Source organism: Bos indicus x Bos taurus, chromosome 6, assembly GCF_003369695.1.
Source record: "Bos indicus x Bos taurus breed Angus x Brahman F1 hybrid chromosome 6, Bos_hybrid_MaternalHap_v2.0, whole genome shotgun sequence".
Lineage (NCBI taxonomy): Eukaryota > Metazoa > Chordata > Mammalia > Artiodactyla > Bovidae > Bos > Bos indicus x Bos taurus.
This window is the reverse complement of record NC_040081.1, coordinates 55,783,904-55,807,287: the sequence shown is the minus strand read 5'-3', so window position 1 is coordinate 55,807,287 and position 23,384 is coordinate 55,783,904. Positions and strand designations below refer to the sequence as shown.

Below are 23,384 nucleotides of genomic sequence, written 5' to 3'. Positions count from 1 at the left end.
TGCTAAGAGAGGAAACCATTCACAGTAGGCTATTTTGAAACATCTGGTTGTTAGTCAAAAAATGTGACTCAAATTCAGAGAAATAGTGGAGAATACATCTGATACATTTGTATCCAATTAAAAAAATTGATATATAAAAGTGCATGTATCATAAGTGTACATTTTAAAATCTTTTTATTGAAGTATATCATGCAAGTTTTTATCTCAGCCAATTAAACATTAAAGGTATGTTCAATGTAGCATGAAATAGAACAGAATCCTGAAGAATATGTATGTACTCGTGCTTACATCAAGAATCCTGAAGGGTCTGAGTGTCCTTTCAGCTGCCAAGATACAGATGTGGGTAGGAGGGAGCTGGAATGAGCAGGTTTCAGGGGCACTCAGGTAGGTGTCCTCCACTGTGGTGTGGGCTTTGGTTTGTTAATGACTTTACCCCCACTCCTGCTCTTGTAGGAACTTGGGGAAATGCTTGCCTAAGAACTGTGGCCCCGCTTTAAAGATCTCTGAATTAAAAATTAAACATTTTTAATGTTTAAGAGACTTAATTTTAAGTTTAAAAAAAACATTAATTTTTAATGTTTGAGACTTAACTTTAAGTCTCAAACATCAGCCAATTAACTTAAAATCTGGATAGACAGTTTGAAAGAAAAGGGACTTACTGAAGCTAAGGAGTGTTTCAAGCCACATAACTTATTGGGATGTTATAGAAAACACCTAAACCCAGGTACTACTTAGGCTAATAAAAAAGTCATACAAAGTAAAGGAATGGTCACTACTGGCCTTCACTGGCTGTGAAATGTATATTCTTAATTTTGAAAGAGTTGTGTCTTTCAGATTGCACAGAAAATAAAATAATCAAAGCATGACTTAGAACAGTCTTTTCTCCTTGATCCAAGCTGTGGAAGGCTTTTGCCTGGAGCCTGACTATTTTCAGCTCAAACCTCTGTTACTCTCCATCCAGCAGCCACTAATTAAGTGCTTATTGCTTGCCAGGAACTAAGATCTTTATGCATATTTACTCATTTCATCCTCAAAAGAGTCTCGTGAGGTTCTCATTTATCGTCGCTGCTTACAGATGACCACAGTGTGTCTCAGAAAAATAAAGGAACTTTCCCAAGTTCATGCAGGTATTACACAGCAGAGTACGATCACTGGACATCACTGTGCTGTTTCCCAAGTCTAAAGTCTTCAGGTAAAAATCTTCATTCTCACTACTATAACGACACCTATAGTTTACTAAATTAATGAAACTGTTTACTGCTGTGTGAGGTGTTTTGTAGGTTTATTAGAAGAATAATGGATGGTGCTAATTGAAAGGAATGTAATTTTATGAAGCAGGCAGGAGAATACCGATCACACCAAGTGCAATAATGCAGTATGAATATGACCAACTACAATATTATATACCATGGATGAATTAGCCAGCATTTTTTGTACACTTATAATTCATGTCAGGTGCTTTTCTATATGCCTTATGTATTTGACTTGTTTAATTCTAGCAGAAATCCTAGCAGATATTTTATCTTCATTTTATAGACAGGGAAACTGAGCTTCAGGGAAGTTAACTATCTTCAGGGACAAAGACAACAAGTGGGAAAGGCTGGGTTGGAGTTCAGGCAGTCTGACTCTAGAGCACTGTGCTTTGTGTACTGTGGCCTGAGTATCTCAAACAATTAAAAGTAAATGACTTTAGGCTTCCGTATTTACTTACTTACATGGACGCATATGCTCACAGCTGCAAAGGCTTATATAACTTGAGTTCGCAAGGGATGGTATAGTTTAGCAGCATTTCCCTAGAGACTCTAAATGCTATGTATAGTAGAACAGTCAAATGAGAGGGAAAATAGGAAGTCCTTGATCCCTTCCTACTGTTAAATCGATCGCATAGGTATTAGGAGGCATCACAGTTAACAGCACAGTTTGTAGAGTCTGACTCTTGGAATTCTGAAACTTATCCACTGTTTTCCTGCTGTTAAATGAGATCCTATAAAGTTGGTTTGTAATCACTCCACAGATATTGGCTGATAACATTAGCAATAGAAGTCTGAGGGAGAATGAAAGAGGATGGATGTGTTTTGATGAAGGGGAAAGAGGGCTCAATGTAGAGAACCTGGGGCAGTGGAGGAAAGAGTTCCGAGTTGAGGGAACTGGGCTTTCTGTAAGGGGTTAAATGGGGCAGTGTTATCACAGGATAAGGTAGGTGACCAATGGTAGGGGAGAGGCATATTGAATGACCAACCAATTTGACACCAAGGATGTAAGGACTTAGACTAGAACAATAGAATTCTTGATCTCTGACCTTTTGTAATTTGCCCTATACGATGGGATAGAGTAATGACAGCAAGCGTGCTTTCTTAAAACCACTTCCTCTTCTGCATGGTTGTGGGGAGCAGAGTGGAACGATTTGTCTTTATGACTATGTGAAGTTAACATCTTAGTATTAAACAATAAGTCTGTTTGATGTGAAATACAGTGATACCTCCTCCTCGTGACTGTATTCTGTACTGAAGCAAAAGTAGAATTCTGGTAAGACCTGTAGCCTGAACTCACTAGTTCAGTGTGTTATTTATATGGACCCTCCGAAGTTTGTAAGAGATTAGCTGTTTCTCCACATAAATAACTTGAAATCAGGGACGCTTCCTTTCATCATCTATAGTGCCAGGTATCCTTTGGGGATAGCTGATTAGCTCTGGAGATTTGGAGGAGTAAAAATTGTGCCTGAGGTTTCTACCTTGGGTATCATTATGCGTGCTAAGTCATTTCAGTCCTGTGGGACTCTTTGTGACCCCATGGACTGTAGCCTGCCAGGCTGCTCTGTCCATGGGATTGTCCAGGCAAGCATACTGGAGTGGGTTGCCATGTCTTCCTTCAGGGAATCTTCACAATCCAGGAATCAAAGCCACATCTTATTCTGTCTCCTGCATTAGCAGGCAGATTCTTTACCACTAGGATGTCCTAAGTCAGTCAACTCTCCTATTTACTGGTACCCCTCAGTCACTGTGACCAATAAAAGTAATTTCTCACACATTTCTGATTCGCATTCAATTGGGGATGACTGTTTTAGAATACAATAAACTTCCATTGTTTTTAGAATCTGTAAGACTTGTATTGATGACACTGAAGAGTCTCTGTATTCATGTGGCAGCCTAACTTACTGAGTTTACATTTTTAAGGCTGTTTTCTGTCTTGTGATCCTAGGATTTTTAAGTCTATTATTTCAACACATTGGCAGGTTTCTAAATACTGTAAGGTTATGTTTATGATTTTAAAATGGTATGCTTTTTTTTTTTAAAGAAGTAGATTAAAGTTGAGTGAATTTAGTTATACTATTGCTACTTTTTCCCTCCCCAAAGATATTAAAATCAGGCAGAAGTGATTCCAAAAGTTGTCAGCACTGAATATTTAATGACTTTATGGTTTAATGAAGTGACCCAGGTTTTTCAGTTATTTTCTTTCCTTGTTTAACTGGGGAATATGACAAAGTTACACTGGTAGTGGGTGGGGGATGGGTAGTGGGAAGTGGTTTACTGTGGTGGTTTTTCTTACTCGAGACATTTGGAGGCGGGTGGCTGTCCCAACCTACGATTTTTTTTTAATTGAAATATACTTGATTTACAATATTATATTAGTTTCAGTTTACAATTTTTATGAGTTATACTCCATTTAAGGTTATTGCAAACTAATGGATATGCTATTCAATATATCCGCATTGCTCATTTATTTTATACATGTCCTTGGTGGCTCAGTCAGTAAAGAATCTGCCTTGTTGTGCAGTAGACTGCCTACAATTCAGAAGACCAGGCTTCCATCCCTGGGTTGGGAAGATCTTAGCGAGTAAACCACCAGCACATGATAGTGTATATTTCTTAATCGCCTATCCCTATCTTGCCACTTCCTACTCCCCTCCCCTCACTGGTAAGCACTAGTCTGCTCTCTGTATCTGTGAATCTGTCTCTGTCGCATTCATTTTTTAGATTCTGAATATAAGATAACAAAGAGTATTTGTCTTTGTCTGACTTCTTTCACTAAGCTTAATAACGTCTAGGTGCCTCCATATTGTTGGAAATGACAGAATTTCATTCTTTTTTGTATAGCTGAGCAACATTCCTTTGTATTCCATGTGTACATATATCACATTTTCTTTGTCCATCTATTGATGGACACTAAGATTGCTTCTGTATTTGACTATTATAAATAATGGTGCTATGAACATTGGGGTGCATGTATATTTTCAAATTGGTGTTTTGTTTTTTGGATATATATCCAGGAGTAGAATTGCTGAATTCTATGGTAGTTCTGTGTTCTTTGTTTCTGAGAAGCCTCTGTTCTGTTTTTCCACAGTGGTTATACCAATTTACATTCCCACCAACAGTGTATGAGAGTTCCCTTTCTAACACATCTTTACTAATGTTAGTAATTTGGGTTCTTTTTGATAGTAGTCATCCTGACAGGTGTGAGGTGATATCCCATTGTGGTTTTGATTTGCATTTCTCTGATTAGCAATATTGAGCATCTTTTTATGTTTCTGTTGGCCATCTATATGTCATCTTTGGTGAAATATTTAAGTCTTCTGTCCACTTTTTAACTGAGTTATTTGTTTTTTTGATACTGAGTTTAATATTGAATGTATGAGCTATAACCATTAACTGAGTTATTTGTGTTTTTGATATTGAGTTTACTATTGAATGTATGAGCTATAATCATATTGGTCGTATCATTTGCAAATATTTTATCCCATTTAGTAGGTTGTGTTTTCATTTTGTGTATGATTTCTTTTGCTGTGCAAAAGCTTAAGTTTGATGAAGTCCATTTGTTTATATTTGCTTTTGATTCCTTTGCCTTAGGAGACAGATCCTCCAAAAAAATACTGCTATGATTTATGTCACAGAGTGTTCTGCCTGTGTTCTTTTCAAGAGTTATATAGTTGCCAGTCTTACATTGAGGTCTTTAATCTACTTTGAGTTTATTTTTGTATATGGTGTGACAAAATGCTCCAATTTCATTGATTTTCGTGAGGCTGTCCAGTTTTCCCAGCACTCACTTATTAAACAAGAGACTGTCTTTCCTGTATTGTATATTCTTGCCTTCTTTGTCATAGCTTAATTAGCCATAAGTGTGTGAGTTTTATGGCTCTCTGTTTTATTCCATTGACCTATGTGTGTGTTTTTGTGTATCATGCTGTTTTGTTTACTATAACTCTGTTCTATAGTCTGAAGTCAGAAAATGTGATACCTCTTGCTTTGTTCATTTTCTGAAAATTGCTTTGGGAATTTGGAGTCTTTTGTAAACTTTAGGAGTATTTGTTTTAGTTCTGTGAAAGATGTCATGGGTATTTTGGTAGGAATTGCATTAAATCTGTATATTACTTTGGGTAGTATGACCATTTTAGCAATATTCTTTCAGTCCCTGTACATGGGATTTCTTTGTATCATCTTCATTTTCTTTCATCAGTATTTTATAGTTTTCAGAGTATAGATCTTTCACTTTGTTGATTAAGTTTATTCTTAGATATTTTATTCTGTTTGATGAATTTTTAAAAGTCCTTTAGGTGGGTTGGAATGCTTCCAGCTGCCCTACTACTAACCCTTCTCTCCCCTTGGTTCTTGATTCTAAGATCACTTGTAGTGGTTAGATGGATTGGGAAAATCTGTATTTGAGCTCCTTTGGAGCTTGGTGACCTAAATAGACAAAACTTTAAAACTTTGTACTTTCCACTTGTTACCTTAAATCATCTCAAAGTTGAGAGGGAGTCTTTCAGCACACATTTATTGAGCACCTTTTATGTGCCTGATGGTGTTCAAAGTTAAGACCTTCAGCAGTGAACCATAGACAAGATTTCTATCCTCTGGTAGAAGTCTACAGATGTCATGTAGTAACAAATACCACAAAGATACAGAAAGCAAGAGTAAGGAATGCTGTGGGACAGGGCATGCTCGTATGCCTAAGGGCACTAGGGAAGGCCACTTTAATGAGCACACGTTTGAGCATAGACCTACTCGAGTGATGGAGTGAGCCATGAGCCATGGGAATATGTTGGGAAGTAGATTTGAAAGAGATAGATGGGTGAGAGGTAGGAATCATGTAGTAGAAATAGGACTGAAGCCAGCTTGGTGATGATTGAGTGATGGGGGCTTCAGGCAGAGCCAGGGAAGATGAAATTAGGTAGTTGCAAGGAGTGATGTGATGTGACTTTTGTTATAAAATGAATAATTCTGGCTGTTGTATTGAGAATATGCTGCTTGTGAAGGCAGGAGACCAGGATAGAATCTGGGATATCAGTCAAAAGGCTGTTGCAGTGGTCTAAGAAAGATAAGAAAGTGGCTTGGGCTAGCATATGAGCAGAAGCGATGATGAGAAGCAGTTGGTATTCATAGTACCTCCAAGGTAGAGCTCAGGAAGATAATAAGATTACGGTTGTTAAGTGATACTGAAAGCTGGGCATATAGAAGGTACTCCTAAGTGTTACTTCTGTTTTCTTTTTACTTTCTCTTGGAAATGGGTCAGGATAGCATGGGCAAATGTACATTCACATCTGTAATGCCAACTGTTCATGTATTCTCTAAATGTGTTCTGTATATATACATCATGTACTGTGTTTACAAACAAGTAATTTGGCATTTATTGGGCAGCTTATATGGGCTAGTCATCATCTTGGCAGATTTATTAGTTTATTGTGGGACAATAAACATAATTATGATGACAGATACTTATTTAACATTTGCTGTGTGCCATTGGTGTTCTTGATGCTTTACAAAAGCCTTATGAAGTAGGTATTCTTACCACTCCTTTCCTGATGAGAAAACTGTGGCAGAGAGAGGTTAAATACTGGAATTTGACCAAGGTTGCCCAGCTCCCAAATCCTGGCTATTACACTGCACTATCCTGTTTCTATAGGTTAACATGGAGTCAACAGGATGTGATTAAATACTGAGAAGTAAATGCTGTAGTCATACAGTGAAGAGTTTATTTCTTGCTTGGTAGAGACCTTATGAAGAAAATAGCATTTGAGTTACATTTCAAAGAATGGGAAAGATTTCAACTGTGGGAAGTTAATGACTTAGTGATGAAAATTTGTAATTATAATGATGGAAGTGAATATGTGCTAAACACTTGCTGGGGATTAAGCACTATTTTAATACTTGGAGTGGATTGTCTCATGTAATCTTTACCAGCACTGAGGTACCTTTGAACATTTTCATTTTATGGGGAAGGAAACAGACACACAGATATGTGCCTATGAAAGTGGAGGAGAGTGGAAATTGAATATGACTGCAGACTCCTGGACACTGTCTTAGGAAGGACATCCATCTCCTGGGGTGGGGGAGTGATGGACTTCTGCTGAGGTGTGAGGAATTTAAAACCCAACCAAAATTTTTTGTGCATCTCAGTCATCTTTGGCATGTGTCACAAACATAGATTCTTGGGCCTATATACAGATGTTGCTGTACAGCAGATCCACTCACTGATACCAGGAAAGCCATGAACCTAGAACATGGCATGTGTGCCTGGTGCCCAAATGGAGGTCCAAACATGGAGGGCTTTGATGTTGTGTTAAGGAGTTTGCCTGGTAGACTTTTGTAGTTAGGGGTGCTCATCTCTTTGTAGCTGATGATATCTTTGGGGGCCTGAAACCTTTGAAGAAGTGGGTCTGTGAACACACTTGGATAGTCAGACAGTTAAAAAGCACGATGATTGGAGGATGGCGCCTACATGAAAGTGCAGAGAGGTGGGGCCTACACAAAAGCGCAGAGTGAGTTTGTGGGGCCTGTGGGAGAAAGCCTCTTCCAGGTCACAAAAAGGAATCTAGTTCATTAACCTTATTTAGCATACCCATGATACCAGAGCGAGGTGGTATGGGTTAGAATATTTGGTATATCCATACTTGAGTCAGCCACTGAGGAACTTCATGTGTAAGAGACAGAAAAAACTTGTATATTAAAACATAAAGGCTCACACATGCACACACATTAAAAAAATAACAAAATGGACTTCTGAACCACTTCTACCATTGCTACCAGTCTGTCTCCTGTCTCTTAAACAAAAGGAGTGATTCATTCTATTTCGTGAGGTTGATAGGAAGCCTTCAGAGAGGAAGTAATAGATGCCTGTTCAAAATTGTAAATAGTGCAGAGGATTTGGCAAAGTATGTAGATCTGCCAGCTCTTACAGTGTATGTAAAAGGTATGGGGCTATTTAACAGTTTGTTGCTTGGGGGAAATGATAATTAATGAGCTAAGGCAACCCACTCCAGTGTTCTTGCCTGGAGAATCCCAGGGATGGGGGAGCCTGGTTGGGCTGCTGTCTATGGGGTCGCACAGAGTTGGACATGACTGAAGCGACTTAGCAGCAGCAGCAGCAGCAGCAGCAAAGTCAGTGAAGTGGCATGGGTTAAACTTGAGCCTGGAGTTAGTATGTGGAAACATCTCCCTAGCAGTAGAAATATATCTGAGGTACAGTATCTGGAGCATTGTTGCCACTTACATCGATAGTAGCTACTATTACTTTTTTATGTTCAGATTGAGACCAGACTTGGGGTGGTATGGCACCCCAAGAAGCTTAGCCTGTTCTGTTCAGGATGTGGAATGACAGGCCAGATTTGGACTTCCAGTGGTTTAGTGGTACATGGAGACTGGGCTGAGGGATTTGTTGAATGATTGCAGTGATTTAGGCAGATGTAATACAGGAGGGCCTGAACTGTGGTGAGGAAGGTGGACGAATATATTACTTCATGTTTTCTCACAGTTCTAGAGCCTAGTATCAAAAGTTGCTGCCACTTTGGTAACAATTATTTCCATTTTGTAATGGGCAAACAAAACTAAATAATGGGATTAAAAAAATAATTATGTGAACAAGAATAATGTATCTGAGAATTAGGTTCATATATGGTGTTGAGGTTTAACTTTCTGCTTTTTTCCCTGACATTTTGGTATTTTGAGTGTGACAGAGGGATACCTGTTGGGCACAGGCATTTCCTGTCTTTCATCTCTCTTTTTTTTATTTAATTAATTTTTTGTTTTTAGTTGAAGGATAATTGCTTTATAGAATTGTGTTAGTTTCTATCAAGCATCAGCATGAATCAGCCATAGCTGTATATGGTCTTTCCTCTCTGGTTTGTAACTTTTATTCCTTTGTTTCTGAAGTGCTGCCTAAATAGTATATGTTTTCCCTTTTATTTTTGGTGTACCCACTTGTCAGTGTCAGCTAAAGTTTTAGAATAGTTGAGGCAACATCTTATGGGCAGTTGGCATATATCACATGGAGACTCTTGAGTTGTGTCTTCTAAGGAGCTACTTTGAGATGCAGTTTTTTCCAGAAACACTGCATCTCTGCTTGCTCAAATGAATATACCTGATTCCACTGTGTCTCATTTTATTACTTCAGTGTATAGTCATTATGCTGATTTCCCAGGTGAATCAGTGGTAAAGAATATACCTGCCAAGCAGGAGATTCGGGTTTGATCCCTGGGTTGGGAATATCCCCTGGAGAACGAAAGGCAACCCACTACAGTAGGGGAAATCCCATGGACAGAGGTGTCTCCAGTATTCTTGCCTGGGAAAACCCCTACAGTCCATGGGGTTGCAAAGAATCAAACATGACGTAGTGACGAAACAACAATTGTTGTTACCTATATTCTGTACTTTTTTCTTTTTTCCTTGATGCTTAATATATAGAAATTTGCATATACCATACACTTTTACAAACTCAATGCAGCCATATAAACAACAGCTGGAAAAACCATCTTTTTAAAGAATTGAACAATGTTTGTGAGAAAAGTGAACTTATGTGAATCTGCTGTGTATAAAGGAAAATGTGACCTTTAAACTTTTTCCTTTTCCTTTCATATTAACTTACTTCCTGTTATCTAATGTAAAGTTGTTCATCTAGTCTTGTCTTATATAATATTGTGCATATAATGCTGCTGCAATTTTGAAGCAAAAATCATTGACCTGGGAAATACGTTCTAACTGTGCTTTTGGAGTGAGTCTTTGAAGAAAGTATAGTAAAGGACGGAGTTGCTCATATCTATTAGGTACTGTTAAGAAAAATTATCTAAAATTTGGAAATCAAAAGAATGTACAGCATGTTCCTGGGATGCCTTGTTGAGGGTATTGTTTAACAGGCACACCCCAGGGATATTCTAATTCTTGTGTTCTACCTCCTATTTACTATTTGATTAGAGCCCTGAACTGGGAAGTTACCTGTTGGCTTATAGATTTTTGTCCAGTGGAAAGATATCCCCAAAGGTTATGGTTTTATTGCCCTGTAGATCACTAACCAGTTTTTTTTTTTTTTTTTTTTTAATATAACCTACCCATCTTATTCTAGAACTAAAAAAAAAAAAGTTTTCTGATGGACTATATAAACCTGTTCAATAAATGATCTTGGAACTAGCCCTACCACCTTACAGGTTCCCTCATTAATTAGTGAATAAAATTTTTGGACACATGTTTAATTTATATTTAAGAATCTTTTTTTTTTTACCTTTTTGAAAATCACCATTTGGTACTACTATAGCATTTCTGTCCCATCCCTTCACACTCTACCTAGAAAATGACTTTCTAGGGCATGCAGTTTCCAAACTTAGATCTAAGTTTCCAAACTTAGATCACTACTCAGTACAAGTAGTGATCCTCATTTCTATTGTGTTTCTTCAGAGAACGTTTGTAATATAAAACTAGTTTTGATGCCAAAAATGTCCTAATAAATTGCTTTTCTTTTCTCCTTTTTTCCTAGGCTTAAGCACATAAAGCATTCACTGCGGAGAAAACAGCATTTTTGAGATAAGTCAGAGGAACACCCACTACAGAAGCACACCCTCCTAGTGTGTATTGCATTGCACTGCTTCTTAAAACTTTGCCTAGTGATGAAGCCACCACTATGTCCTCAGTCAGTGAAGTGAATGTTGATATCAGAGATTTCCTAATGAGCATTAATCTGGAGCAGTACCTCTTAAACTTCCGAGAATTTGGTTTTAATAATGTGAGGGACTGTGCAGAAATAAATGACAGTGTGCTCCTCAAAGTTGGAATATCACCTACAGGACACCGGAGGAGGATACTTAAACAGTTACAGATAATCCTGTCAAAAATGCAAGATATCCCAATATATGCAAATATTCACAAAACAAAGAAGAATGATGAGACTTCAAAGGATCACCAGGCTCCGTCTTCTGCTCAGAATACCTCCTTAGAATTTTCAGATTCACATGGTGTTCAGATACCTAGCCGGATACAGTTGGAGACTGTTACAAAAAATGTTGGAGAAAATGAGGTTTGTGTGGAAAATAGCCAATCTCTTAAATCAGATGATAAGCTGACTCTTCCTACACACAACTTCCCCATTCCAGAAGACGAACCACACTCGAATTCAGGTTCTTTTCAAGATTCTTTACTTCGTAATGAAATTACCGACATAGAATCTTTGATAACAGAGAAGACTGTAGGCTGCACAGCTGAAGAAGAACACACAGGAAGAGATGATTTGATTTCAGAAAATGTAGGCAAGCTTCCTAATGCAGACCTTGAATTCCTTTCCTCCCATGACTCTTCAGTATCAGAAGCAAATTCTGGAAATGGAACTAACGTTTTATTAGAAAGCTCACCACCATCCCCATTCTTTCAGTTTCAAGGAGAAATGGTTGTAAATGATTTGTATGTGCCATCATCACCAGTCCTAACACCTATGAGAAGTCGTAGCAAGTTGGTTTCAAGACCATCTCGATCTTTTCTGCTAAGACATCGGCCGGTACCAGAGATTCCAGGATCAACGAAGGGAATTTCAGGGAGGTAGGAAATTTTATGATAGGCTGTGTGTATTCAGTTTGGGGGAATGTAGTTAGTTCTAACAATTTTCTTTTCTGTTTTCCTTTCTAAATTTGACATTTTAGTTTACCTGTTCAACCAACCTTTTCTTTCTTCTAAAACTTTTTCATCATGTCATTTCTCTTGTATACCACTACCCAGAGTCTGTTTTCAACTTGTAACTGCCTGGGACTCTCTAACTTTCTCCTATTTAATTGGTGGAATTCCCATCCACTAATTCTACCTGGATATTCCATCCCATATCTAGTATATGGAACCTTCCACCATATCTAGTATTATCTTCTTCCATGAGTGCACTTATATTTGAATTGTTGACTCTGTCTCCCCTAGGAGACACCAGGTTATGTGTTTCTTGGTAGAGGACCATGTTTATATGATTGTATCTCTACTGCCTGACACAATGACTGGCACCAGTGAATCAGTCAACATGCATCTGGTGGGCACCTACTTGATACTGGTCACAGTGCTAGGAGCGGAGGAAGTAGAGAGGGATAAAGGGGCTTGAAGTGTAGCACAGGAGACATGTAAATAGTAGTAGTATTACAGTATGAGACCAAATGAGCTGGAGACTGAAACTCTAAAGAGGGGTCCTAACGACTTGTTGGGCCTTTGGTGCCCTGGGGTAACTGTAGAGTCAGAGAGGAGCTGACTTACTGCAGAGACTGCTTTCAACCGTTTCTTAAAATTACACCTAAGATGTGGTTTCCTCCAGGGCTGTGGTGAGATTTTTTTTTTTTTTTCCTATTTACTAAAATCTAACACTTGTCTCTCATGAGGTTAAGTTCAACCCGTACTGCTGTGGCACCAAATGCAATTACAGATTCCTGTGCAGGGTCTAGGCTGTGTATTTCTGCAAGATTCTCTTTCCCCTGCTGATATCCCTGTGTAGCCACTCTGTCCCTGGTGCTGGAACTTGGTTGTATTTACAAGAGAAAATATGGAAATTTAGTATATGCAAGAGAAAACATGGCAGTTTATAAGACCATGTTAAATGTCTTCCAGTAGTGTGTAAACTCCTTGAGGGCAGAGCCCCTAATTACTTTGTCTTTTTCTTGGCATCCCTGGTGCCAGGGGCGGTGTTGAGTATTTACTGGGAAATCAGTTGGCAGTGTCATTTACTGAACACCTGGAATCTAGTTTGGTTTATAATTTTCCATAAAATTATAAACTAATTCTCACACTGGCCCTTGAAATAGGTATTGTTCACCCATTTTGTTATGAGGTAATTGAGCCTTAGGTTAATTTTTCTAGGATTACATTGGCTATGAACTCGGATTTCATTCCAGTTCATTTGATTCTATAGCACACTTTTTTAACCACTCATTTAGTAAATGTTCTTAAAAGTGTTGATGATATATATAAGAAATGGAGTATTTCTTAGGAATGTAGAAAGTCACCAGTTTTTGTATACCATTGTAACTTTAGCATATTTTGCTAATTTTTGACACTTAAATGAGAGGGGTCTGCTGTGTCTTTGCAGGAATGGAATCTTTTTGGGAGCCATAAGGATAACTTCAGATAAAAACCATTGGGCTCAGGTTTTACTTAAGTTGTGTTATTTTTATACATTTTTGAGACTCTTTTGATGTTCATTTAGTTCTAAGTGTAAGCTTTGTAACATGTGAAAGGCTAGTTATTCACATTGTGATTCTTGAGTCTTTGAAAATGAGAATTGAAATAATGGTACAATTAGTAGTAAGCAGCTTAGCAGGCAGAGAAGGCGATGGCACCCCACTCCAGTATTCTTGCCTGGCAAATCCCATGGATGGAAGAGCCAGGTAGACTGCAGTCCATGGGATCACTAAGAGTCAGACACGACTGAGCGACTTCACTTTCACTTTTCACTTTCATGCATTGGAGAAGGAAATGGCAACCCACTCCAGTGTTCTTGCCTGGAGAATCCAAGGGATGGTGGAGCCTGGTGGGCTGCCGTCTATGGGGTCACACAGAGTTGGACACGACTGAAGTGACTTAGCAGCAGCAGCAGGAGTAGCAGCAGCTGATTATGACAGTAAATGGTATCTATGGATTTCTGGTGGTCAAATTATAAAACGAGAAAATAAATTATTTTCAGAACAGTGTTTTTCTTTGTGGTCCTTGCCTGAATTGCAAATAGTAATTGCAAGATTCTGCAGTGTTATAAATGAAACTGTAGATTATATAATCCAAGATTCTCTCTAGTCAAATAACATCTAAATGATATTTAGTATATTCCTTGATGTAGCATAGAATATATTTCTTTGTGGCCAGCAATTTTAACCTAATTTCTTTACTCACTAAACATTTTGTATAATTATTGAAAGGAACATGATTCTGGCTGTGTACCTGATGTGAGGTGCTTTGTTTCTATCTCCCTGGACATGTACCCCCAAACCTCTACCCCTTGCCAAGTTATCTGATGCAGTTGATGGGTTCTCTTTGTCCGTGCATTGGGCTCCTTCTCTGAATTCTATCTGATCCTCTTGGGAAGGCTGGGTTGGGTGGGGCTATGCTGGTGGCTCAGACGGTAAAGCCTCTGCTTATAGTGAGGGAGACTTGGGTTTGATCCCTGGGTCAGAATGGTCCTCTGGAGAAGGAAATGGCAACCCACTCCAGTACTCTTGCCTGGAAAATCCCATGGACCAAGGAGCATAGTAGGCTACAGTCCATGGGGTCGCATTAAGAGTCGGACGTAACTGAGCAACTTCACTTCACATGCTAGACCCTGGACCTCAGGATCACTTTGTAAGTCCTGTCTCTTGGGGTCTAGGTCAGAACTAGCCTTGAGCCAGTTCCTTCCTTATCAGCTCACCAGTAGGTCTCCCATAGAAGTCTCTAAGTAGAAAGCAAGTTCCACCAGCTGCCCTTCCCTGTGAGTCATAGGTGTGTCTTGTGAATCTTAATGATCCTTCCAGGAGGATCCTCCTTAGAACACAAAGCAGGAAGGATTCAGGTATCTTTTGCTATGAAAGAGGTACATTTCTTCTCCTCCTCCCTAGTTTAATGATTTTCATACATATTTCATGCAACTATTTTATCCTTGGTACAAGTCACAAAGCCCTGTCTTTTAGGTGTCATGCCTTTGAATATGTTGGGGAAGGAACAGTAAAGAAGCAAAGGTGGAGGCGAGGAGGGTGGTATGCAAGGGTGCACTATGGTTGGAGTACATCTTTTGTAACATAAGACTGAAGACCTATGTTAACTGTTGAAGGGCATTTTTCAAAAGTATGTGTTCTAAACCTGAAGTCACCAGCCTTCTGAGAACTTTTTATTAAAAGTAAAAATCATAGATATTTTTCTCTGGATGTACATAGACATGATGATACAGACATTAAAAATGGATCTGCTACTTTAGACTTTAATGGTGAGACATGAACAAAAACATACAGACAAATAAACAACTGTTTGCTACATTGAATTAGAAAAATACTGAAATTCATCCCATCCTCATGTTCAAGAAAACCTTTATATGTCATGTAAATAGCAAAAAAAAAAAAAGAAAATTCTTAGCATTGTAAAATTCAGATTTTTTCCTTTAAAATGGCTTTTTACAAATTCTATGAAAATGAGTTGATTATTTCAGTATTTGCAAAATTTTGACTTGAATGTCTATCAATAACAATGAATCAAACTTTTTAAAACCTATTTTTTTTTTTGTCACACCCTTTTCCATGTACACTCTGACTCATGGCCCCAAGTATTCTGAACAAGTGACCACCTCCTCCCCTAATTTTACTCTGACTTAGCATTTCAGGGGGAAAGTAATGTTTGAGCCAAAAAAAAAATCCTTATACTACAAAAGCAAATGTGAAAGTTCAAGTCTAGCATTTTCTTGCTGTGTCACGTTAATCCTTTTTTTTTAAAATTTTATTTTATTTTTAAACTTCACAATATTGTATTAGTTTTGCCAAATATCGAAATGAATCCTCCACAGGTATACATGTTTGCTTTACAGTGTGTTGGTTTCCGCCATATAGCAACATGAATCAGCCATAGACGTACATATGTTCCCTTCCTCTTGAACCTCCCTCCCACGCCATCCCACCCTCTAGATTGTCACAGAGCATTGGGCTGAGCTCCCTAAATCATACAGCAAATTCCCACTGGCTATCTGGTTTACATAGGGTAATGTATATGTTTCAGTACTACTCTGTCCATTCGTCCCACATTCTCCTTCCCCTGCTGTGTCCATAAGTCTGTTCTGTCTGCATCTCTATTGCTGCCCTACAAATAGATTCATCAGTACCATTTTTCTAGATAATGAATCAAAATTAATAGATAATCACTTGACTTACTGTTAGAGTATAAAGGTATCTTATCTGTGTGATACTTTCTACAAGTGAAGAGACATTTGTACTCTTTATTCATAATTTTGAAAGTCCTGCTTTGTTTGAAAAAAATTTTTTGAACTATAGCTTCTGCTAGTTGATGAAAAAAGTATTACAATAATGATGTAGACTTTTGTGTTGTAATCCTTCTGTAATTTTTATTCTTATCCTAAGGACTGTTTTGGAATTTTGTAAATTGAGACTCAATTATTTGTTCATTATACATTTCATATTCTTCATCTGAGCTGTATTTAATGCACCCTTGTGTTCTCTGAATTCAGATTTGTGTGATTTAGTTAGACATGCAGTTCAGTTCAGTTCAGTCGCTCAGTCGTGTCTGACTCTTTGCGACCCCATGAATCGGAGCACGCCAGGCCTCCCTGTCCATCACCAACTCTGGGAGTTCACTCTAACTCACGTCCATCGAGTCAGTGATGCCATCCAGCCATCTCATCCTCTTATCGTCCCCTTCTCCTCCTGCCCCCAATCCCTCCCAGCATCAGAGTCTTTTCCAATGAGTCGACTCTTTGCATGAGGTGGCCAAAGTACTGGAGTTTCAGCTTTAGCATCATTCCTTCCAAAGAAATCCCAGGGCTGATCTCCTTCAGAATGGACTGGTTGGATCTCCTTGCAGTCCAAGGGACTCTCAAGAGTCTTCTCCAACACCACAGTTCAAAAGCATCAATTCTTTGGCGCTCAGCCTTCTTCACAGTCCAACTCTCACATCCATACATGACCACTGGAAAAACCATAGCCTTGACTAGATGGACTTTTATGTAACCTCAAAACAGCTTTCCCCTGCTGCTGATGATTCCAGTGTTTTTCTTTTGAATTCAATTGTGTAATGACCTATAGTTAGTCTGTTGTAGTTAGTATGTTGCAAATTGTAAGAATTGTATTTTTTTAAAACAAACATTCTGTGTAAAGATATGGTCCATTTGGGGTGTGTAATTGATTATTTTTTTTGGCGTGGGTGTCATGCCCACATAATGGGTAAGTGTAGATTATAAAGAGATCTTTAACGTTAATTAGCATTTATGCCACTGCTTTTCTTGGCAATTTTAGTGATTTAAAAATATGAGAACAAATAACATCTGTAGGTAGTTGAAGATTCACTTTGGTAGTCAGTTATTTTTTTGAAACTTGGTTCACATAATGTTATTTTAAAGGTTGTTAACATCCATGCATGTATTTTATGCAGTATCTGCTGTATAGTAGTTTACTAAATGAAAAAAAATACAATTTATTCTGCTACTATGTTGTTGACACGTTTTTAGTCTTTCAAACGAAGAGTGTTCATACTTTTAAGGACTTTAAGAAGCAATAGTTCATATTATCACTTTACCAGGAAGACCAACCATTCTTTTCTCTAATTAATAAAACAGTTGTCTCATTCTAGCTGAGTGTTTGTGTTATGTAAGGCACACATTATGCTCTTTAAAAGCACCATCTCATTAACCCTTATGATATTCCTAGGCAGCAGACCTTGTTTTTATTCCCCTTTAGTAAATGAGGAAATTGGACTCAGGTCTGTTGAATAACTTGACCAAGATCACCAAAGCATAGTAACAAAACAGGATGATAACTACTGCTTTTCTTAATGGGTTTTTAATTTTTGCAAATCACCCATGCTTTATATTTCAAATTTAATAGCAATCTGCAGTTTCTAGGAAAATTGATGGGAGAATAATAGAGCAGAAAGGAAAGAGCATGGGCTTTGCACTCAGGATGGAATTCACCTTGAATGCTGGTTTTTGCCTTGTATTAGCTATGCCACTAGGAGAAGGCAATGGCAACCCACTCCAGTACTCTTGCCTGGAAAATCCCATGGGTGGAGGAGCCTGGTAGGCTACACTCCGTGGGGTCGCTAAGAGTCGGACACGACTGAGCGACTTCCTTTCACTTTTCACGTTCATGCATTGGAGAAGGAAATGGCAAGCCACTCCAGTGTTCTTGCCTGGAGAATCCCAGGGACAGGGGAGCCTGGTGGGCTGCCATCTATGGGGTCGCACAGAGTCGGACATGACTGAAGCGACTTAGGAGGAGCAGCAGCAGCTATGCCACTTGGGCCAGAGAATCTCCTTTCCTTATTGGTAGGATTAGGACAGCAAGTTCAACCTCATCAGTCTATTAAGGAGATGAAATATGAGATGTAGATACATAAACCCCTAATAAAATGCTTTTGACATAATAGATATTAGAATATAAAATAGCTTGAGATAATTTATTTATAGATAAATGAGAATATAAATGGATAATCACCAGTTTTAAAAACAGCTTGTTTTCTGTGTTGAGCTAATTTTCATCTTCAGTAGATCAAATGAACTTGGTTGATAGATTTGGTAATTGCTTGCAGGTGGATACTGAATTGCAAAATCAATACAAATCATTGCGTACTTTTTTCTTTATATTTATAAAAATTAAGCCAACAAAATATGCTTTAAAATACCACTAATGGATGTACTTAAAAGAGTTCAAAACCTTTTTTTTTTTTTTAACTACTTTGCATGTTTTTTTTCCCAGTAAGTTAAAGTTAAGTTTTTTATTAAGCATGAAGGTTTTAAATAGGTCTTATAGAGCTACCGGAGAAGGCAATGGCACCCCACTCCAGTACTCTTGCCTGGAAAATCCCATGGACAGAGGAGCCTGGTGGCCTGCAGTCCATGGGGTCGCTAAGAGTCAGACACGACTGAGTGACTTCACTTTCTCTTTTCACTTTCATGCATTGGAGAAGGAAATGGCAACCCACTCCAGTGTTCTTGCCTGGAGAATCCCAGGGACGGGGGAGCCTGGTGGGCTGCCGTCTATGGGGTCGCACAGAGTCGGACATGACTGAAGTGACTTAGCATAGTAGTAGTACTAGTAGTACTAGTAGTAGTAGTACTAGTAGTAGTATAGAGCTATGCTGCCTGAGTTTGAATCCCAGGTTTGTTACTTAAGAGCTGTGTGACTTTTGGAAAGTAACTGCTTTGATTGCCAATTTTCTTCTTAAAAAGTGCATATAATTATAGCTCTTCTTTGGATGTTTGGGACTAAATGCACAGACGTACACATTGTGAGTGTGTGTGTGTATTTATAAAATTTTGAGACCTGAGTCTGATATATAGTAAGTGCTCAATAATAATTAGAGGTATTTATTATTAGCAGAAGTTATCAAAGATGTAGAAAATTTGAGTGGTGCTCTAATCAGGGGTTCAAATTATTAATATATATTTATGTCAGTGACATACAAATTTGAGGAAATGATTATAGCCATATCACAGTGTCAAGAATCTGGAGATGAACAAATAAAGGATTAATTATTTTGCAACACTTAGATAAACTTGTATGCCCTCTCCTGTCACAGACAGCTTCTATCCTGACTTTAAATAATGATTATTACACTCATACTTTAAAAAAATATTGTACCTCTTAAGTATATCCCAAACAATATGCTACAGTTTTGACTGTCTTGTGGACTTAAAAATGCAATCATATAGTAACTCTTCTTACTAAGCTCATGTTGCTTAACTTTGAAACTTCTCTATGTTGATACATACAGTTGCAAACTATTTTCATTGCTGTATCATAATTCATTGTATGGCTATACCATGATATCCATTCTTCTATTATATTTCATATGCTCAACATATTCTAGTATTTTGCATATAAACAATATACTTATATGTGTAAGTTTATAACTTACATAATAAAATAGACTGATGCTAATATATATGTTGATGAATTTTGACAAGTATGAATACCTATGTGAGCACTACCACAATAAGAATAGAGAACATTTCTACCACTCCTCAAAAATCACCTGTGCACATAGGTAGTAAATTATTCTTTCACCTGCATTGGGCAACCACTGATTTCACTGTAAATTAGTTTTTGCTGTTTTAGGGTTTCATACAAATGATGTCATACAGCAAAAAACACTGTGTTTGATATCTTTTATTCAACCTGATGTTTTTGAGATGCATCCACGTGGCTGCATGTCAGTTTGTTGTTGTGGATGTTGAATATTGTTCTTTTGTGTGATTCTTCCACAGCTTCTTTTAACATTTGCATGTTGACATGTACTTGAGTGGTTTTTCTTGGGGCACGTTCTACATGCATGTCTATTGAATATATACCTAAGAGTAAAGTTGCTGTCGTAGGATATTGCTTATGTTCCATTTTGGAAGGTAATACAAAGTGGTTCTCACCATTGAATGGTTATGCTTACTTACTTTAATACCAGCGGCGTATGTGTTTTCCTTTTGTCTCATACCCTCAACAGCATTTTGTTATTTAAAAAATTTTAGCTGTACAGGTGGGTGGGTAGTGATATTTCATTGTTTTTTTTTTTTTTTAACGTCTCTGCTTTTTATTTATTTATTTATTTTTACTTTACAATATTGTATTGGTTTTGCCATACATCAACATGCATCCGCCATGGGTGTACACATGTTCCCCATCCTGAACTCCCTTCCTGCCTCCCTCTCCATACCTTCCTCTGGGTCATCCCAGTGCACCAGCCCCAAGCTTCCTGTATCCTGCATTGAACCTGGACTGGTGATTTGTTTCTTATATGATATTATACATGTTTTAATGCCATTCTCCCAAATCATCCCCCGCTCCCTCTCCCACAGAGTCCAAAAGACTGTTCTATACATCGGTGTCTCTTTTGCTGTCTCGCACACAGGGTTGTCGTTCCCATCTTTCTAAATTACATATATATGCGTTAGTTTACTGTATTGGTGTTTTTCTTTCTGGCTTACTTCACTCTGTATAATAGGCTCCAGTTTCATCCACCTCATCAGAACTGATTCAAATGTATTCTTTTTAATGGCTGAGTAATACTCCATTGTGTATATGTACCACTGCTTTCTTATCCATTCATCTGCTGATGGACATCTAGGTTGCTTCCATGTCCTGACTACTGTAAACAGTGCTGTGATGAACATTGGGGTACACGTGTCTCTTTCAATTCTGGTTTCCTCGGTGTGTATGCCCAGCAGTGGGATTGCTGGGTCGTATGGCAGTTCTAATTCCAGTTTTTTAAGGACTCTCCACACTGTTCTCCATAGTGGCTGTACTAGTTTGCATTCCCACCAACAGTGTAAGAGGGTTCCCTTTTCTCCACACCCTCTCCAGCATTTATTGCTTGTAGACTTTTGGATCGCAGCCATTCTGACTGGCGTGAAATGATACCTCATTGTGGTTTTGATTTGCATTTCTCTGATAATGAGTGATGTTGAGCATCTTTTCATGTGTTTGTTAGCCATCTGTATGTCTTCTTTGGAGAAATGTCTATTTAGTTCTTTGGCCCATTTTTTGATTGGGTCGTTTATTTTTCTGGAATTGAGCTGCAGGAGTTGCTTGTATATTTTTGAGATTAGTTGTTTGTCAGTTGCTTCATTTGCTATTATTTTCTCCCATTCTGAGGTCTGTCTTTTCACTTTGTTTATAGTTTCTTTTGTTGTGCAGAAGCTTTTAATTTTAATTAGATCCCATTTGTTTATTTTTGCTTTTATTTCCAATATTCTGGGAGGTGGGTCATAGAGGATCCTGCTGTGATGTATGTCGGAGAGTGTTTTGCCTGTGTTCTCCTCTAAGATTTTTACAGTTTCTGGTCTTACGTTTAGATCTTTAATCCATTTTGAGTTTATTTTTGTGTATGGTGTTAGAAAGTGTTCTAGTTTCATTCTTTTACAAATGGTTGACCAGTTTTCCCAGCACCACTCGTTAAAGAGATTGTCTTTTCTCCACTGTATATTCTTGCCTCCTTTGTCAAAGATAAGGTGTCCATAAGTGCGTGGGTTTATCTCTGGGCTTTCTATTTTGTTCCATTGATCTATATTTCTGTCTTTGTGCCAGTACCATACTGTCTTGATGACTGTGGCTTTGTAGTAGAGCCTGAAGTCAGGCAGGTTGATTCCTCCAGTACCATTCTTCTTTCTCAAGATTGCTTTGGTTATTCGAGGTTTTTTGTATTTCCATACAAATTGTGAAATTATTTGTTCTAGCTCTGTGAAAAATACCATTGGTATAGCTTGATAGGGATTGCATTAAATCTATAGATTGCTTTGGGTAGTATACTCATTTTTACTATATTGATTCTTCCGATCCGTGAACATGGTATATTTCTCCATCTATTAGTGTTCTCTTTGATTTCTTTCATCAGTGTTTTATAGTTTTCTATATATAGGTCTTTATTTTCTTTAAGCAGATATATTCCTAAGTCTTTTACTCTTTTCATTGCAATGGTGAATGGAATTGTTTCCTTAATTTCTCTTTCTATTTTCTCATTATTAGCGCATAGGAATGCAAGGGATTTCTGTGTGTTGATTTTATATCCTGCAACTTTACTATATTCATTGATTAACTCTAGTAATTTTCTGGTGGAGTCTTTAGGGTTTTCTATGTAGAGGATCATGTTATCTGCAAACAGTGAGAGTTTTACTTCTTCTTTTCCAATTTGGATTCCTTTTATTTCTTTTTCTGCTCTGATTGCTGTGGCCAAAACTTCCAAAACTATGTTGAATAGTAGTGGTGAGAGTGGGCACCCTTGTCTTGTTCCTGACTTTAGGGGAAATGCTTTCAATTTTTCACCATTGAGGATAATGTTTGCTGTGGGTTTGTCATATATAGCTTTTATTATGTTGAGGTATGTTCCTTCTATTCCTGCTTTCTGGAGAGTTTTTATCATAAATGGATGTTGAATTTTGTCAAAGGCTTTCTCTGCATCTATTGAGATAATCATATGGTTTTTATTTTTCAATTTGTTAATGTGGTGTATTACATTGATTTGCAGATATTGAAGAATCCTTGCATCCCTGGGATAAAGCCCACTTGGTCATGGTGTATGGTCTTTTTAATGTGTTGTTGGATTCTGATTGCTAGAATTTTATTAAGGATTTTTGCATTTATGTTCATCAGTGATATTGGCCTGTAGTTTTATTTTTTTGTGGCATCTTTGTGGGGTTTTGGTATTAGGGTGATGGTGGCCTCATAGAATGAGTTTGGAAGTTTACTTTTCTCTGCAATTTTCTTGAAGAGTTTGAGTAGGATAGGTGTCAGCTCTTCTCTAAATTTTTGATAGAATTCAGCTGTGAAGCTGTCCAGACCTGGGCTTTTATTTGCTGGAAGATTTCTGATTACAGTTTCAATTTCCGTGCTTGTGATGGGTCTCTTAAGATTTTCTATTTCTTCCTGGTTCAGTTTTGGAAAGTTGTACTTTTCTAAGAATTTGTCCATTTCTTCCACATTGTCCATTTTATTGGCATAT

At 37.9% G+C, this 23,384-nt stretch overlaps 1 protein-coding gene across 5 annotated transcripts in view; it reads left to right on the top strand.

Annotated features, from left to right (window-relative positions):
- ARAP2 (ArfGAP with RhoGAP domain, ankyrin repeat and PH domain 2) overlaps positions 1 to 23,384 on the top strand; it is a 197,788-nt gene that overhangs the window by 4,970 nt on the left and 169,434 nt on the right. For all 5 annotated transcript variants that reach the window (XR_003511512.1, XM_027544232.1, XM_027544234.1 and 2 more), the window contains one exon: positions 10,735 to 11,786. Coding sequence is in view for 4 of the 5 variants with exons in the window: in XM_027544232.1 (XP_027400033.1) it covers positions 10,879 to 11,786 (908 nt within the window). In the remaining variant the exon portion in view is untranslated. The remainder of the gene's footprint in view (positions 1 to 10,734; positions 11,787 to 23,384) is intronic.